This window comes from Myxine glutinosa, chromosome 1 (assembly GCF_964187855.1).
Source record: "Myxine glutinosa chromosome 1, kmMyxGlut1.1, whole genome shotgun sequence".
Taxonomy (NCBI): domain Eukaryota; kingdom Metazoa; phylum Chordata; class Myxini; order Myxiniformes; family Myxinidae; genus Myxine; species Myxine glutinosa.
In genome coordinates, this window is record NC_136261.1 from 163373729 (window position 1) to 163393477 (window position 19749).

A 19749-nucleotide genomic window follows, 5' to 3' on the forward strand; every position below is an offset into this window, starting at 1 on the left:
TCCATTCAGCTGTGCCCAATTTAGCACATTTTTACCTGACATGACCTCTGACCCTTGACCTATTGACCCCAAAATTTAATCAGTTCATGTTTATATCATTATGTAAACCACGTTTTAATTACCACATGTTAAAATTAAACAAAACATTTAAAATTAAAACGTTTAAAAATTATTATATTCTTATAAAATTATTATTTAATTTAAATCATTAAAAATTAAAAATATTAAATTAAAACGTTAAAATATAACCACGTTGTAAATTTCATTACCACACGTTAACCACATTATAACGTGTAAACCTGTACCACTTTTTAATTTAAATCCCTTCAGCTGTTCACAAGTTCTCACATTTTTACCTGACATAACCTCTGACCTTTGGCCTTTGATCTCGGGACCCCCAAAATCTAACAAATTAATCTTTGCATCATAAAGCATATCTGTACCAAGTTTGAATTAGATCCCTTTAGCCACTCTCAAGTTTTTTTTTTTTTTTTTTTTTTTGTATACAGAATCGAGGCTCGTGAAAGAGCTAACATTTATCAAACAAACAAATCAAACAAACAAGCAAACAAAGTATATAAAAAGGGGAGCGGTAGACAAGATGGGGAGAGAAGGGGAAGCACACAAACACAACATTTGAGAGCAGGGACATCGGGAGATGTGTGGGAGGGAGAGGGCTTGGGGGGAGGCAGGATAAAAGGCAGGATAAAAGGCAGGATAAAACGCAAGAACACCAAGGACTTCCAGGAAAGAAGTTGGTATTTCAAAAAAGTGGATTTGGGGTGAAATTAGAGGGGGCAGAAAAGATCAAGGTTTTGGATGGGGGAAGATAAGTGGTGAACAGCTGTTTTAAAGACCTGGAGGGAGGAGTGGGATTGAAGAGTGTGAGGGAGTTTGTTCCAGAGGCGGGAGAAAAGAGGAATGAAGGAGTGAAGGTGAGCAGAGAGTCTTGATTTTGGCAGTTTAACCATAAGAGGGTTGCCGGCAGATCTTGTGCGACCTGTAGGAATATTTGGGGGACAGAGCCCAGAGAGAGCTGGGGGAGCAAGGCCGGAGAGGAGTCGGTAGAAGACGGAAAGACCACCAACCTGCCTGCGGTGAGTGAGTGAAAGGCCCTTGGATTTAGCTTCATCACGGGAGATTCCAAATGATTCTGAACGCTTTGGTTTCAACAGCGTGAAGACGAGCTAGGTGTGAGGCAGGAGCACCAGCCCAGAGGAGAGAGCAGTACTCCATTGAGCTGCAGATGAAAGCCTTGTATGTGGTGAGGAGTTCAGGTGTGCCAAGGAAGAACTTCGCACGACGGAGGATGCCCAGTCGGCGACTGGCTTTGGAGGCCAGCTTGGAAATGTGGTTTTCCCAGGAAAGATCATGGCAGATAGTGAGACCCAAAAGTTTGAGTGACAGAACTTCTTGGAGAGGAAAGTTATCTTTGAAGACAGTTATCTCCATTTCACACCGAAACCATAACAATAATAGTGCCTGAAACTAAAAATGCTTCAAATAGATGAAAACCACAAAGACGGAAGTGACGAATCCGTAACAGTAGATAGGAAGAAAGAAGATAGATGTGGAGCCGGTAGTCGGTTCGGCCTTCGACTCACCGCGGCACACGTCGACGGGACGTGAGCCATTCCCGAAATGGGAAAACATGTCGGATAAGGAGGGGTAGGGAAAGCAAGAGGGTGTGAATGCCAGTGAGACAATGTGGGCAATGCATGCTGAGAGGAAAATGTGAGGTGCGTTTGTGAAGCCTCGCCCAGAAGGATCAATAGGCAAGTCACCAACAGGTCTTTATAATTGCTGGTGCTCCTTGTGAGTCTAGCTAGACGAATTAGGAATTATTGTAGGGACAGCAGGAGAAAGAAGTGTACGTTCGTATGGACCTTTTTTGGACCGTTATGCACTGCTTATGTTCGTATGGACCGTTATGCACTGCTTTCAGAAGGTATTCACAACTTTTGAAAATTGAGCTCAGGTGCATCTAAATTCCTTTGATCATCCTTGAGATGTCTCGACAACTTGATCGGAGTCCACCTGTGGCCAATTAAATTGACTGGACATGATTAATAAAGAAAGACACCTTTCTACATAAGGTCCCACAGTTGACAGTGCATGGCAGAGCAAAAACACCACCATGAAGTCCAAGGAATTGTCCGTAGAACGTGTTAGGAAGGTCTGGGAGCACAGGGTGACGTCCGTAGAAATTGTCCGTAGAAATTGTGAGGAAGCTTAGATCTGGGGAAGGGTATAAAACAATTTCTAGAGCATTTAAAGTTCCCAAAAGCACAGGGGCAACATCATTACGAAATGGAAAGAATATAGAATTATCATGACTCTTCCTTGAGCTGGCCGTCCGAGGAAACAGAGTAATCAGGCAAGAAGGACCTTGGTCAGGGAGGTGACCAATAACCTAATGACCACTGACAGAACTAGATACTTCCTCACCTGAGATGGGAGAACCTGCTGAAAGGACAACAGTCTCTGCAGCATTTCACAAATCTAGGCTTTATGGGAGAGTGACCAGATGGAAGCCACTCCTGAGAAAAAGACACTTGACAGCACGTCTGGAGTTTGCAATAAAGCACGTGAAAGACTGACAGCACGAGGAAAAATATTCTGTGGTCTGATGAGACTAAAGTTGAACTCTTGGTCCTGAATGCAAAGCACTACCTCTGGTGGAAACCGATGACAGCTCATCACCCATCTAACACTGTCCCTACTATGAAGCATGGTGGTGGCAGCATCATGCTATGGGGAAGCTTTTTAGTAGCAGGGACTGTGAGACTTGTAAGGATAGAGGGAACAATGAATGCAGCCAAATACAGACAAATCCTTGCGGAGAACCTGCTTCAGAGTGCAAAAGACCTAAGACTGCGGCGAGGATTTACATTCCAACAGGACAATGACCCCAAGCCAAAGGAACACTGGAATGGCTTCAGAAAAAGAACATGAAAGCCCTTGAGTGGCCCAGCCAAAGCCCAGACTTGAATCCCATGGCGAATCTGTGGAAAGACTTTATATTACAAGTTATAGAACCTATTAGTTATAGACCTATTCGTAACCTATTAGTTATTATAGAGTATTAGTTATAGGAAAGTTATAGACCTATTACAGACTTTTACCTTTAATCTTTAACCTCTTGACCCCAAATTCTAATCATTTAATCTTTACATCATTATACATACCTGTACCAAGTTTAAATTAGATCACTTCAGCCGTTCTCAAGTTATAGACATATTACAGATTTGTCCTTTGACCTTTGACCCCAACATCTAATCACTTAATCTTTACAATATTATACATACCTGTACCAAATTTAAATTAGATCACTTCAGCCGTTCTCAAGTTATAGACCTATTACAGATTTGACCTTTGATCCTAAAATCTGATCAGTTCATCTTTACATCATTATACATAACTGTGCCAAATTTGGTCAGAATCCCATCACTGGTTCACAAGTTATCACGGCAACAATTTTTTTTTACCTAAAATGACCTTTGACCTTTGACCTCGTGACCCCAAAATCTAATCAGTTTATCTTTACCTCATTATACATACCTGTGCCAAATTTGACTAAGATCCATTGGGCCGTTCTCAAGTTATCGCGGCAACGAAAACCTATCATGGACGGACGGACAGACGGACGGATTGACGGACGGACAACCTGAAAACATAATGCCTCCGGCGACTTCGTCGGCGGAGGCATAAAAATCCTGATAAATACATTCATAAGTATAATGCTCCAGTAAAACCACGCATACATATCTCAGGATATTACTTTGATACAAAGAGAAGACATGGCATTAGTTTTTTCCCACATTTTTGACAGAAATTTCACATTTGTTTCACTTCCCTCTTCCCTTTCTTCCCAAATCGCACATTTCAGTTGGTGCTGGTTTTGAAGGCGATAGGTAATGGCGGCCAAGCAATGTCTTCTTTGGCTGGTCCCCTGGCAAGGTGTGTTGCTGAAACATCCACTCCAACAAGTCTGCGCCTTATGGGACTGGAAGCATTCCGTCGTATACCATGCGAGACAGATGTAAGAGTTGCAAACCGTACTTTAATCTGTTAATGGCATAACGTAATCTTCAATTGCAACAATTATCGCCTTGACATTTTCGATTTTAATTGGGAAGAATTTCGGCCTTTTATTAACTTTTTTTAATAACATTTGATTCCATCATGACGTATTAAGTACAATGGGCCACGGTTCTGCAATGGTTCTGTTGATTTCAGTGTTTTGTTTCTACTATTTATACTTGAGCTTTTCTAATGCCTTTTCACTTATTTACTGGCAGAGGTCTGTGCTCATGGAATTGTACAAAGATGTGCAGGAAAATCCAGAAATAAGGATTTCTTCATATTTTCAAGCAATGAAATGCCCTACTTCTGCTCTCCTTCAGACTGTCAAAGCCACGCTGAGGGAAGAACCTTCTCCTCAAGGTGTGTGTCTTTTCGGAAACATTGACAAGTCAAATAGAACAAGAGTACTCGTTTTGATCACCACAAGTGGATTTCCAGCCTTACATTTAAGTCACTGTGATATGTCAGCTTTATTTGCTTGCTAGCATCAGTGCTTTTACTTTGGCCTCAATGACATAAGTTGATGCGCGTTGTGGATGGAAACGTGAGCACACAGTAGTTTATAAACTCCGCATGGGCTGTTTTGGTTTGATTGATTGTTTATTTCAGAAAGATTGGTGAGGCCTAAATAGATGGGGTGCAGGAACGTCTCCAGTCGGATTTGAAGAGGAAACAAGCATTCTGAGTATTGCGCTGCAATACATGTCCCCTACCAAAGTTCATAGTGCCATAACTTTGTCAAAAATGATCGAATATGCAAATTTATGCATGGTTGATGCTGGTTTTCAAACTTGATTTGAGGTATGCTGAGACACAAGTGTGTCATGCCTTGCCTCATTGATAAGCCCACAAGGTCACTCCGTGGAGCGGCCTGCACGTATTGCACTGTGTGAATTATATAATTACCAACTCACGGTCTGAGGTACTCGTGTTTCGAGACATCCATTTTTTATTTATTTATATTTTCGTTTAATTAACGATATCTGCCAAACTACGTGACCTATCGCAAATTCCAAAAGGACATTTTAGTAGACTGACATGCTGAACAGATATGTGAAGTTTCCCCTCGATTGGATCAAAAATGAGGGAGCAGTTCGGTTTTAAAGGTTCATGCTTAAAAACGTCATAACTCTGAAACAATGTGACGCATGACGTCATGCTCGCTGACTTTTTTGTTCGTCATGGGTATGCGATTCTGCCTGCAAAGTTTGGCCTCGATCTGTTCAGCCGTTGCAGAGAAAAATGGGTTTTCATGTTTTCACGAAAAACAATATGGCGGCCGAACCACGTGACCTGTGACGTCATAATTACCATTAAAATATTCTACAGACCGAGTCCCTCCTACAGTGAAAATTTTATCTCAATCGGTCCAATTAATGCAAAGAAAATGTTTTTTAAAGGAAACAAGAATTCTGAGTATTGTGCTGCAATACATGTCCCCTACCGGCAGTCTGTCGTCCAGAAAACTGTTGGGGAAATTAAAAAGGGTTATTCACCCACAGGTTCTGAATTGTTCCCAATCGCTAATTACCTCAGGGTGGGCTCACCTGTGATTCGCACTCGGGACTTCGATTTATACACCGTCCAGACAGGTCAGCAGAAGCACCATAAATAAGTTGTTGATAAAGAACCTTTCGAGTCGCTAAATATCAGTAATTTATTATATTTTCCGGTTCACGATCAATGATCGATGTGTATATATATGTTGCTCGGCTTGGCTCCGCCACTCACGAAAGCGCGTGCTTGGTCGCTATTTTGACGTTCGCGAGACGAGGCTGAGGGCGTGCGGTGTGGCTTGAGGAGAACTCTAGAATAAACAAGAGATATCCATTTTTTTCAATACTTTCGTTTAATTAACGATATCTGCCAAACCACGTGCCCTATCACAAATTCCAAAAGGACATTTTAGTAGATTGACATGCTGAACAGATCTGTGAAGTTTCCCCTCGGTCGGATCAAAAATGAGGGAGGAGCTCGGTTTTAAAGGTTCATGCCTAAAAACGTCATAACTCTGAAACCTTGTGATGCATGACGTCATGCTCGCTGACTTTTTTGTTCGTCATGGGTATGCGATTCTGCCTGCAAAGTTTGGCCTCGATCTGTTCAGCCGTTGCAGAGAAAAAGGGGTTTTGTGTTTTCACGAAAAACAATATGGCGGCCGAACCACGAGACCTGTGACTTCATAATTACCATTAAAATATTCTACAGACCGAGTCCCTCATATGGTGAAAATTTGATCTCAATTGGTCCTATTATTGTAGAGAAAATCTTTTTTCAAGGAAATTAAAACTTAAAATGGCACTCAGTTAAGGATCATCAGAATTATCAGAATTCCCAAAGTTCAAAGTGCCATAACTTTGTCAAAAATGATCGAAACGTCGTGAAGTTCGAACTTGATCTGTAACTTATCATGCGGAAACCATGTGCCAAGTTTGAAATCATTAGCATTAAGCGTTTCGAAAAAAAGTCCGGAAAGCAGTTCTTTGCGTGACGGACTGACGGACGGACAGACGGAGGGACGGCGTGCCAACCTATAGTCCCTTCTGGTGTACACCGGTAGGGGACTAATAATGCCATCGGCTCGAGGATAGAGGAAAATTTATGAAGGAAAGAACCACACACAAGAGAAAAATTGGAAAGAGCTGACCAGACAGAAAACCAGCAAATGAGGTGTTAAAAGTATTCTGCAGAGTATTGTTGTACACCGCTCCTTTCCTATGCCATCTCCAGGCATTGCAAATCGTCATTGCCGGGCACCAAAGGGGGCTCGGCAGTGACGCACGCTGAAAGAGAGTACTCAGTTTTCACTCTGGTTTCTTGTTTTCTTGTTGTACACTGCTCCTTTCCTATGCCATCTCCAGGCATTGCAAATCGTCATTGCCGGGCACCAAAGGGGGCTCGGCAGTGACGCACGCTGAAAGAGAGTACTCAGTTTTCACTCTGGTTTCTTTCTTGTTGTACACCGCTCCTTTCCTATGCCATCTCCAGGCATTGCAAATCGTCATTGCCGGGCACCAAAGGGGGTTCGGCAGTGACGCACGCTGAAAGAGAGTACTCAGTTTTCACTCTGGTTTCTTGCTTTCTTGTTGTACACCGCTCCTTTCCTATGCCACCTCCAGGCATTGCAAATCGTCATTGCCGGGCACCGAAGGGGGCTCGGCAGTGACGCACGCTGAAAGAGAGTACTCAGTTTTCACTCTGGTTTCTTGTTTGTTTTCTTGGTTGTCCGGACGATATCTCAGCCATCCTTTGAGCTAGGAAGCTGAAATTTCGGCACAGTAGTGAGCAAGTCCTTTGTCAAATACGGTATTTTTTGTTTTTTGAATAATCAATTAATTGAGGAGTTATTTAATTATTAGCGTTTAATTAAGTACTTATTTAATTAATTAAATTTCATTTATCTTCTGACCATTATTAACTCAGGCACCTTTTGAGTTAGGAAGCTGATATTTGGACATGCCAATGACCAGGTGATTTGGCTGCAAAGGATATTTTTGATTTATTAATTAATCAATTAATCGATTAATTATTTAATTATTCGATTAATGACAAAAAAATTTTTTTTTTTTAAGTTACAGATTCTGATGAAATAGTGGTAGTTTATGTGTTCTCTGACCAAATTGATTAATAATTTAATTTTTTTATGATTATTATTTATTTATTTTCATTATTAATCATTTATTTATTTTCTTTCTCATTTGGCCAATATCTCAGGCACCTTTTGAGCTGGGAAGCTAATATTTGGACATGAGTGACCAAGTGATGTGGCTATCAAGGATATTTTTGATTTATTGATTAATCATTTCATCTATTAAGTATTTATTGATTAATCGATTAATTATTTATTGAGTAATCAATTAATTATTTAATTTTTTATAAATGACTTATTTAATTAAATTCCTAAAAGATACATCTTCGGATGAAGCACTACTGGTTTAGTTATGCGATTAGCCAATTGATGATGAAAATATTTTGTGATAATCTTTTATTGATTTTAATTATACAATTAATCAATCAATTAGTGTACACCTCTCCCTCCCAATGCAGCCTCAATGAGCTGCACTGCGGTATTGCCGGGCGCCGGAGGCGCCCCGGCAATGCCGCGCTGCAGCATATTTAATTATTTGGCATGGGGCGGTGTACTTTGAATGTATGTGTACTTGTTGTACACCGCTCCTTTCCTATGCCATCTCCAGGCATTGCAAATCGTCATTGCCGGGCACCAAAGGGGGCTCGGCAGTGACGCACGCTGAAAGAGAGTACTCAGTTTTCACTCTGGTTTCTTTCTTGTTTGTTTTCTTGTTTGTTTTCTTTCTTGTTTGCTTTCTTGGTTGTCCGGACGATATCTCAGCCATCCTTTGAGCTAGGAAGCTGAAATTTCGGCACAGTAGTGAGCAAGTCCTTTGTCAAATACGGTATTTTTTGTTTTTTGAATAATCAATTAATTGAGGAGTTATTTAATTATTAGCGTTTAATTAAGTACTTATTTAATTAATAAAATTTCATTTATCTTCTGACCATTATTAACTCAGGCACCTTTTGAGTTAGGAAGCTGATATTTGGACATGCCAATGACCAGGTGATTTGGCTGCAAAGGATATTTTTGATTTATTAATTAATCAATTAATCGATTAATTATTTAATTATTCGATTAATGACAAAAAATTTTTTTTTTTTTAAGTTACAGATTCTGATGAAATAGTGGTAGTTTATGTGTTCTCTGACCAAATTGATTAATAATTTAATTTTTTTATGATTATTATTTATTTATTTTCATTATTAATCATTTATTTATTTTCTTTCTCATTTGGCCAATATCTCAGGCACCTTTTGAGCTGGGAAGCTAATATTTGGACATGAGTGACCAAGTGATGTGGCTATCAAGGATATTTTTGATTTATTGATTAATCATTTCATCTATTAAGTATTTATTGATTAATCGATTAATTATTTATTGAGTAATCAATTAATTATTTAATTTTTTATAAATGACTTATTTAATTAAATTTCTAAAAGATACATCTTCGGATGAAGCACTACTGGTTTAGTTATGCGATTAGCCAATTGATTATGAAAATATTTTGTGATAATCTTTTATTGATTTTAATTATACAATTAATCAATCAATTAGTGTACACCTCTCCCTCCCAATGCAGCCTCAATGAGCTGCACTGCGGTATTGCCGGGCGCCGGAGGCGCCCCGGCAATGCCGCGCTGCAGCATATTTAATTATTTGGCATGGGGCGGTGTACTTTGAATGTATGTGTACTTGTTTGTTTTCTTTCTTGGTTGTCCGGGCGATATCTCAGCCATCCTTTGAGCTAGGAAGCTGAAATTTCGGCACAGTAGTGAGCAAGTCCTTTGTCAAATACGGTATTTTTTGTTTTTTGAATAATCAATTAATTGAGGAGTTATTTAATTATTAGCGTTTAATTAAGTACTTATTTAATTAATTAAATTTCATTTCTCTTCTGACCATTATTAACTCAGGCACCTTTTGAGTTAGGAAGCTGATATTTGGACATGCCAATGACCAGGTGATTTGGCTGCAAAGCATATTTTTGATTTATTAATTAATCAATTAATCGATTAATTATTTAATTATTCGATTAATGACAAAAAATTTTTTTTTTTTTAAGTTACAGATTCTGATGAAATCGTGGTAGTTTATGTGTTCTCTGACCAAATTGATTAATAATTTAATTTTTTTATGATTATTATTTATTTATTTTCATTATTAATCATTTATTTATTTTCTTTCTCATTTGGCCAATATCTCAGGTACCTTTTGAGCTGGGAAGCTAATATTTGGACATGAGTGACCAAGTGATGTGGCTATCAAGGATATTTTTGATTTATTGATTAATAATTTCATCTATTAAGTATTTATTGATTAATCGATTAATTATTTATTGAGTAATCAATTAATTATTTAATTTTTTATAAATGACTTATTTAATTAAATTTCTAAAAGATACATCTTCGGATGAAGCACTACTGGTTTAGTTATGCGATTAGCCAATTGATTATGCAAATATTTTGTGATAATCTTTTATTGATTTTAATTATACAATTAATCAATCAATTAGTGTACACCTCTCCCTCCCAATGCAGCCTCAATGAGCTGCACTGCGGTATTGCCGGGCGCCCGAGGCGCCCCGGCAATGCCGCGCTGCAGCATATTTAATTATTTGGCATGGGGCGGTGTACGTTGAATGTATGTGTACTTGTTTGTTTTCTTGTTTGTTTTCTTGTTTGTTTTCTTTCTTGTTTTCTTTCTTGGTTGTCCGGGCGATATCTCAGCCATCCTTTGAGCTAGGAAGCTGAAATTTCGGCACAATAGTGAGCAAGTCCTTTGTCAAAAACTTATTATTATTTTTTGATTAATCAATAAATTGAGGAGTTATTTAATTATTAGCGATTAATTAAGTACTTATTTAATTAATCAAATTTCCTTTCTCTTCTGACCATTAACTCAGGCACCTTTTGAGTTAGGAAGCTGATATTTGGACATGCCAATGACCAGGTGATTTGGCTGCAAAGGATATTTTTGATTTATTAATTAATCAATTAATCGATTAATTATTTAATTATTTGATTAATGACCAAAAATTTTTTTTTTAAAGTTACAGATTCTGATGAAATAGTGGTAGTTTATGTGTTCTCTGACCAAATTGATTAATAATTTAATTTTTTTATGATTATTATTTATTTATTTTCATTATTAAGCATTTATTTATTTTCTTTCTCATTTGGCCAATATCTCAGGCACCTTTTGAGCTGGGAAGCTAATATTTGGACATGAGTGACCAAGTGATGTGGCTATCAAGAATATTTTTGATTTATTGATTAATCATTTAATCGATTAATTATTTCTTGATTAATCGATTAATTATTTATTGAGTAATCAATTAATTATTTAATTTTTTATTAATGACATTTAATTAAATTTCTGAATGATACATCTTCGGATGAAGCACTAGTGGTTGAGTTATGCTATTAGCTAATTGGTTAAGAAAATATTTTGTGATAATCTTTTATTGATTTTAATTATACAATTAATCAATCAATTAGTGTACACCTCTCCCTCCCAATGCAGCCTCTATGAGCTGCACTGCGGTATTGCCGGGCGCCTGAGGCGCCCCGGCAATGCCGCGCTGTAGGATATTTAATTATTTGGCATGGGGGCGGTGTACTTTGAATGTATGTGTACTTGTTTGTTTTCTTTCTTGTTTTCTGTCTTGGTTGTCCGGACGATATCTCAGCCATCCTTTGAGCTAGGAAGCTGAAATTTCGGCACAATAGTGAGCAAGTCCTTTCTCAAAAACGGTATTTTTGGGGCGGTGTACTTTGAATGTATGTGTACTTGTTAGGAGATTAAGTTAACAACCTCAAACGTATGTAATTTCTAATGTAATGTAGGAGCTGTGCTCCCACGTCAATCGGAAGAATGGACGCGACAAAAAGCTGGAATTCGTCCGAGTTTCTTTATTGTCACAAAACAACTCGGGTACTCTGAAAAGCCCGTTTATCGGGCAGCAATATATATACACACATTATCCCGGAGCGTTTGCCCGGGAAAGGCGAGAGGGGGCATGGCCGGGCGTCCTGGCCGCGGCCTGGCAAGTCGAGGGCGGGCATGCCCGGGCGTCCCGGCCGAGGCCTGGCAAGTTGAGAGCGGGCCTGCCCGGGCGTCCTGGACGAGCCCGGCATGGTGATCGCTTCGCGTCCTTGGTAGGTGCAAGGCGATTGTGTAAACCCAGCGGTAGCCGCTACACACGTCCCCCCAGAATCGACCTGCACCGGCAGGGTCAATTTAAGGGGGGTCCTGATGACCCGGCCGAAGCGACCCCTGGCGGGTCGTGGGGGGGGGGGGGTCCGGTGTGGTGGTGGGCAGTCGAGTGGGGGGCACCGTGGACGGGGGGCGGCCTCGCCGCGGCGGAAGGGCCAACCGTGGCGGTTGGTCGATGTCCACGTGCGCCGGCTTGAGGCAGTCCACCGCAATCCGGTCCGACCTGCCGCCGATGTCGATGACGAACGACTTGTCGTCCCGTCGCAGGACCCGGAAGGGTCCGTCGTACGGCGGCCGGAGTGGCCCCCGATGTGCGTCATGATGCACAAAAACGTACTCCGCTGTGCGAAGCGCTGGGGGACGTAGGACTGGGGGTCACCGTGGTGGGACGTTGGCACGGGGGCAAACCATCGGGCGGCCTCCTGGAGGTCCGAGCCCTGGTGAGCTGCGGACCAGGGACTGGTAGCGTCGGGCACGAATTCGCCCGGGACGCGAAGCGCCTGGCCGTAGACAAGCTCGGCGGTGGATGCCCGGAGCTCCTCCTTGGGGGCCGTGCGGAGGCCCAAAAGGACCCACGGCAGCCGGTCGGCCCAACCGCCGTCCTGAAGGCCGGCCATGAGCGCGGCCTTCATGGAGCGGTGGAATAGCTCGCACAACCCGTTGGCTTGGGGGTGGTAGGCCGTAGTACGGTGAAGCTTGACCCCCAGGTTGCGGGCGACCGCGCCCCACAACTCGGAGGTGAACTGCGGTCCGCGGTCCGACGAGATGTCCGCCGGTGCGCCGAAGCGGGCGACCCAGGTGGCGATGAAAGCCTGCGCCACGTCGGCGGTGGTGGTGGAGACGAGGGGAACGGCCTCCGGCCACCTGGTGGTCCTGTCCACCATGGTGAGCAGGTGTGTGAACCCCCGTGATGGGGGGAGGGGGCCCACCACGTCCACGTTGACGTGGTCGAAACGTCGTTCGGGCACGGTGAAAGGTGCCAGCGGGGCCTGGGTGTGTCGGTGGACCTTGGCCTGTTGGCAGGCTGTGCAGGTGCTGGTCCAATCGCGGACGTCCCGTCGAAGGCCGTGCCAGACGAATCGCGCCGACACCAGCTTCTGGGAAGCTTTCCGGCCCGGGTGGGAAAGGCCGTGGAGGGAGGCGAAGATGCGGCGTTGCCAGGTAATGGGCACGATGGGGCGAGGCTGGCCTTGGGAGACGTCGCAGAGCAGGACAGTGTCCGCGAAGGGGATGTCGGCCAGGCGGAGGCCCGTGTCCGCCGCCCGGAGGGCTTGCACCGTGGTGTCGGTGGTTTGGTCCGCCGCCATAAGCGCGAAGTCCACGCCAAGGTGGACCGCGTTCGCGCTGGCCCAAGAAAGACAGTCGGCCACGGCGTTGTCTTTCCTGGCGACGTGCCGGATGTCCGTGGTAAACTCAGACACGGCGGAGAGGTGGCGCTGTTGGCGGGCCGACCACGGCTCCGTGACCTTGGCCATTGCGTAAACCAACGGCTTGTGGTCGACGAACGCCGTGAAGGGTCGGCCCTCCAGGAGGTGGCGGAAATGGCAAACGGCCAGGTGTAGACCACGGAGCTCACGGTTAAACGTGCTATATTTGAGCTCGTTCGGCCGGAGCTGCCGGCTGAAAAAAGCGAGTGGCTGCCAAACCCCGTTCACCCATTGCTCATGTACGGCGCCCACCGCGTAGTCGGAGGCATCCATGGTGAGGGCGATGGGAGCGTTGAGCACCGTGTGGGCGAGCAGTGTTGCGTCGGCGAGGGCCCGCTTTGAGCTGTTGAAGGCCGCGTCCATTGCTGCGGACCAGACGACGTCGTGCTTGGCCGGCTTGCCCCGGAGGGCTTCGGAGAGGGGCCGCATGAGTTGAGCAGCGCGGGGCACGAAGCAGTGATAGAAATTCACCATTCCCAGGAATTCCTGCAGGGCCTTTATGGAGCGGGGACGCGGAAACGTGGTGATGGCCTCAACCTTGGTTGGCAGCGGCACGGCCCCGTTCTTGGTGATGTGGTGGCCCAAAAAATCAACGGCCGTCGTGCCGAAGTGGCATTTGGCCGTGTTGACGATGAGGCCGTGCTCGCTGAGGCGCCCGAACAGTGTTCGGAGGTGGAGGAGGTGCTCGGCCCGGGACGTGCTGGCGACGAGGATGTCATCCAGGTAAACGAAGAGGAACGGCAGGTCACGCAGCACGCCGTCCATCAAGCGCTGGAACGCCTGAGCCGCGTTCTTGAGGCCAAACGGCATCCGCAGGAATTCGAACAAGCCGAACGGCGTGATGACGGCCATTTTAGGGACGTCGGCCGCCCTGACAGGTACCTGGTGATATCCCCGTATTAGATCGATTTTTGAAAAAATGACCCGTCCTGCCAGACGGGCGGGGAAGTCTTGGATGTGCGGGATCGGATACCTGTCAGGGGTGGTAGCGTCGTTAAGGCGGCGGTAGTCGCCACATGGGCGCCAGCCACCCCCTGGTTTTGGGACGATGTGTAGTGGCGAAGCCCACGCGCTATCGGAGCGCCGCACGATGCCGAGGTGTTCCAAAGCGTCGAACTCGGCTTTAGCCACGGCGAGCTTGGCTGGGTCAAGGCGGCGGGCTCTGGCGTAGACCGGCGGGCCCGTGGTTGGTATGTGGTGCTCGATCCCATGTCGTACCGCGACGGCCGAAAACGTCGGCCGTGTGAGGGCCGGGAACTCCGTGAGCAGGCGAGCAAACTCTTTCGCCGCCGGGAGGGCGCATGCCAGCTCGGTCGGAGCGGAGCTGCTCAATGTGCATACCAGGGAGCTGAAGGTTTCGGCGTTGATGAGGCGACGCCGTTGGACGTCCACCAGCAGTCCGTGTGCGCAGAGGAAGTCGGCGCCTAGCAGAGCCATGGGCATGCTTGCGGTTACAAACGTCCAAGTAAAGCGTTGGCCGCCGAAGCAGAGGGTGACGTTGCGCGGGCCGAAGGTGCGGATGGCCGATCCGTTGGCCGCAACCAAGGAGGGGCCGCAAACCGCGGACTGCCTGTCCTGATCAGAGGCGGGTATGATGCTCAGTTGGGCGCCGGTGTCGCACAGGAAGCGCCGTCCGGACGTTTTGTCTGTGATGAAAAGTAAGTTGCCCGTGTGGCCGGCGCTCATGGCTGGTAATGAACGCCGGCCCGGCCGTTTCCCGGCCTGCCGAAGGTGCACGGGGGTCGGCATGTCCGGGCCTTCTGTCTGAACCTGGCATGATAGTAACACCACGCTTGGTCAGGTGGAGGCCCCGGTCGTCGTGCTGGAGGTGGTTGGCTCGGCGTAGCGGCCGCCAATTGCGTCGGCAGTTTGGTCGTCGACCGTGCCGGGTGCTCGGGCGCCATGGGCGTTGCGTCGGACGGCGGTGGGCCCCAGGTCGCTGCTGCAATGCGTTGGCCTGCCGCGGAGATCTTGTCGGCTTCCCTGGCGAGGGCGCGGGGATCCGTGATCGTCGTGCTCGCCAGGGCGAGGCGTACCGGGCTAGGCAGCTGACGGAGGAACAGTTCCCGGAACAGGAATGCCGGAGAGTGCTCGCCGAGCAGCGAAAGCATGTAGTCCATTCGCTCGGACGGGCGCGTGTCGCCGAGCTCGGGCAGGTCGAGCAGGCGCCGTGCGCGTTCCGCCGATGAGAGGGCGAAAGCGTCGAGGAGGAGCTTTTTAATCGTGCCATATTTGTCAACGGCTGGCGGGCTCTCGAGGAGGCTCAGGGCGTGGGCTGCGGTGGCTGAACCGAGCGCTGCTACCACATGGTGGAAGCGGGTGTCGTCGGCCGTGATGCCTCGCAGGGCGAACAGGGAGTCCGCCTGGGCAAACCAAACCGCCGCGTGAGCCTCCCAGAAGGTAGGCAGTTTGAGGGCAACTGCCGTGTCCATGTCGGTAGGTCACCAATGTAGGAGCCGTGCTCCCACGTCATTCGGAAAATGGACGCGACAAAAAGCTGGAATTCGTCCGAGTTTCTTTATTGTCACAGAAATACTCGGGTACTCTGAAAAGCCCGTTTATCGGGCAGCAATATATATACACACATTATCCTTGAGCGTTTGCCCGGGAAAGGCGAGAGGGAGCGTGGCCGAGCGTCCTGGCCGCGGCCTGGCAAGTCGAGGGCGCATGCCCGGGCGTCCCGGCCGAGGCCTGGCAAGTTGAGAGCGGGCCTGCCCGGGCGTCCTGGACGAGCCCGGCATGGTGATCGCTCCGCGTCCTTGGTAGGTGCAAGGCGATTGTGTAAACCCAGCGGTAGCCGCTACAGTAACAATAATAGGTTCTACTATTTCAATTATGTGAAGGTATGAATGCATTTTCTTTCTGGTCGGAAGTAATCCATTTGGTGAAAAGTGATTGAGCCTCCATAAATTGTATCTTGATCGGAGGGATACATGACAGTCAGCCCTTCTCAGTTGGAAAATCCTATACAAAACCCATAGGCGAAATCCCATAAAATCCCATACGAAATGGGACGAGTGTGATACTGGTTTCAATAAGGAAAGTGAAATACTGGACCAGTAGAAAATACCAATAAAAACCAGTAGGTCAATGGGATTAGTAAGGGAAACTGCAATCAATAGGGTACCCATAGGTCAATGCGACCAGTAGAGAGTCCAATAGGTCAATGGGACCAGGAGGTGACCAATATAATACCAATATATAAATGAACAGGATTGTAAATAATTAATCAATCGACATATGTGGGAAAATTACATGATCATACATGGAATCAAACCCATGTCCTCTGGTGAACCATATACCAGTGCTCTTCCATCTGAGCTATCTGAGACGGCATATGTTGATTGAGAATACCAATAGGTTAATTGGACCAGTCTAAGACCAGTTCCAGATATGGAACCAGTTAATCGACTGCCATACATGTCTTGCTGTTTTGTAAATAACTTGCACATCATTAGCACCGCAACTTGCATTCACATATTCAACAAAGACTCTACAGGGAAACCCTGTGTTACGTGGTCCTCCCGGTAACTACCTGGTCTTGGTGACCCCCGGACCGTGGGAGGGACCCCGCCAGAAAGATATATGGTTTATACGCTTTCGTAACGCAATCAATATGAATTCCGGTCAAGAAGAAACCCCACACCAAGGATCCGGAATAATCAATAATATATTCACTGAGCAATCAACAACCATCAACAATGCACAATCAATATTACAACCATGTGAACTCATCTACACAAACTCTAAGATGGCCATCTTAATCTTATACATTCCTCACGTGAGCCCCACTCCTGACTCCCTCCGTGGTCAATGTCTCTCCTCTCCGCACACGGGCGGTTGAACGAGCCCCGGGCGGACGTGCTCTAAACGTGCCGTCTCGGACTGGGGCCGCGGCTGCAGCGCACCTCCTTGCCAAGCCACGGGGCAAACCCAGCGCGGCGTCCAACGTGCGCGAGGCCCCAAGTGCGACTCTTACGCGTCCTTGTCGATGGGCAAAAACCCAGCGCGGCTTCCGACGCGAGCGAGGCCCAACGTGCGGACCCGTACGCGTCTTTGTAGACGGGGCAAAACCCAGCGCGGCTTCCGACGCGAGCGAGGCCCAACGTGCGGACCCGTACGCGTCTTTGTAGACGGGGCAAACTGTCCCGGACGCTTGGTTTCGTGCACGAACTCACAGTGACTGGACGTGTCCAAAGGTATTTACCGCCCAGGTAACTCCTCTCGCCAGACGTTTCGCAACGGCGCGTTTTCCGCGCAGCGTAAGGTCGATTCCCCCTTCTCGTCGTCGCGGGGCGAGGAAGAAGAAGCCTTCCTTTCCCTCGTGTCTTTTCTCCTCCGTTTCCCGTCACTTCCGCTTCCGGCCACTTCCGTTTCCTGCCACTCTTTCAGAAGGGCTCCTGACCCTCCAACCACAACAACTACACAACAACTTAATATACTACACACGGAAGCAAACACCTGCATGGTAATTCACATACATTCACATAAATATGTAACACTCCCCCCCTTCAAGAAAGAAAGTTTGAACCCAGCGAAAACTTTCTTTGCCGGCCAATTTGGAGAAATAAACCAGATAACTCAACCCCCCCACATTATCAATTCCCCCCGGGCACAGTTATCACTTAAAAATAAAGCCAGTTAAGCCACTCGATAGCACTTTTCCGGGAGGCCAAGCCGAGTATTCACTACATGGATGCCTTTAGGAACGCGGAGTTCACGGTTAGTCCGTGCAGGAAAGTTCTCTACATGGGCGCCTTGAGGAACGTGGAGTTCACGGTTAGTCCGTGCAGGAAAGTTCTCTACATGGGCGCCTTTAGGAACGGCGTTCACGGTTAATTCGTGTAGGAATCTTGGCTCGGCGGCTCCGCCGCCTTCAGTGCTTCAACTTCTCGGAACGTCCCTAATAATTAGGGTGGGACCACTGGTCCCTGTAGTCCCCTGAATACCGGTCTTCTTCTCGGCCACTACTTTGCCAATTCTTCCTTCGGGAGCGGCCGTAACTCAGGGAGCCTCCATAATAATATTGACTGCGGCCACCACCAAAACTACCGCCCAGTTGTCCTCTCCTGTAGACCTCTCGACGCCTACGAAATGCCTTCCCTACTGTTATGGTCCGACCCTCCAAATCCTTGCCATTCCAATTCTTCTCTGCCTCTCTGGCGTCTTTTGTGCTGGCAAACGTGACAAAGCCGAACCCTCTTGACTGTTGCGTTTCCCAGTCTCTTACCAACCGCACTTCCACCAGCGGCCCATATCTGTTGAAGACAGAGGTCAGAACTTCTTCCTCTGTTTTGAAGTTCAGTCCCCCTACAAATAACTTGGCACTTTTGTCACCATCCCGAGCTGGTGTGGTGTTATTTTCCCTGCTGGGCTCTTTCTCAACCCTCAGGTTACCATAAACTTGACCCCCGGCCAAATCATTCCCGAGAACCACAGATACACCCTCTACAGGAAACGTGGCTTGTAAACCGACGGTGACCGGTCCTGACACCAAATCGGACTCCAACTGGATGACCTGAAGGGGAGCACTAACACCGCCCCCGATCCCCTGTAAACGAACACTATCCCCCGTTGCCGTCTCCTCGGACCATGGCAAAATGCCTTCAAGCATTAAAGATTGATGGGCCCCTGTGTCTCTCAATATCCTAACCGGTCTCCGGTTAGTCGAGGCTCCATCCAGTGACACAAACCCCTCGGAAACAAATGGTTGGTAACCCTCTTGATGGCGATTTCTTACGCTAGCCATCGCATTCGGAGTTGTAATAGTCGGACTCCGCTCTGGGTTGTCCCTTTTCATGAGGTAACAACTGGACATCAAGTGTCCAGGTTTTTTGCAAAACGCGCAAGTAGGCCCGGAGGAAAAACTCGGGGTCTGCCTCGGGCCCCCCGAACTATAAGTTTGTCTTGGGCCCGCATCCCTCTGATTTCGAACCGGTGGGGTATCATAGTTGTCCCCATAATCATCTCGAGGCCGCCGCCATGTATGGTCGTTCTCCGCACCTGCTGTTCCCCACCTCCCCTGCGGAGATCTAGGCGAGGAGTTAGGTTCGTGGACCCCTATTCGGTGGGTTAAGGCATAATCATCTGCCATGGTGGCTGCGTCCCACAACTTTGGTACCTTCTTTTCCTGCAGGTACACTTTGATGTCCTCGTGGACACACTGCTGGAATTCCTCCACCAGGATCAAGTCCCGCAATGTCTCGAAGTCTTTCCCGACTCCTTTTGACTCACACCACCGATCAAACATGTTTTCTTTCACTCTGGCAAACTCCACATGGGTCTCACTCTCCCTCTTCCTGGCATTCCTGAATTTTTGCCTGTAAGCTTCCGGAACCAACTCATAGGCCTTGAGGATGTGCTTCTTCAGTACCTCATAATCTGCACATTGGTCCATTGGTAGCGCCGAATAAATTTCCTGAGCTTTCCCCACCAGCACACTTT

General features: G+C 46.7%; 1 protein-coding gene across 1 annotated transcript in view; it reads left to right on the forward strand.

Annotated features, from left to right (window-relative positions):
* The first annotated feature begins 2724 nt into the window (after positions 1-2724).
* LOC137431291 (uncharacterized) overlaps positions 2725-19749 on the forward strand; it is a 96021-nt gene continuing 78996 nt past the window's right edge. The window contains exons 1-3 of the mRNA XM_078771211.1: positions 2725-2781; positions 3890-4042; positions 4302-4446. Of these exons, the coding sequence (XP_078627337.1) occupies positions 2725-2781; positions 3890-4042; positions 4302-4446 (355 nt within the window). The remainder of the gene's footprint in view (positions 2782-3889; positions 4043-4301; positions 4447-19749) is intronic.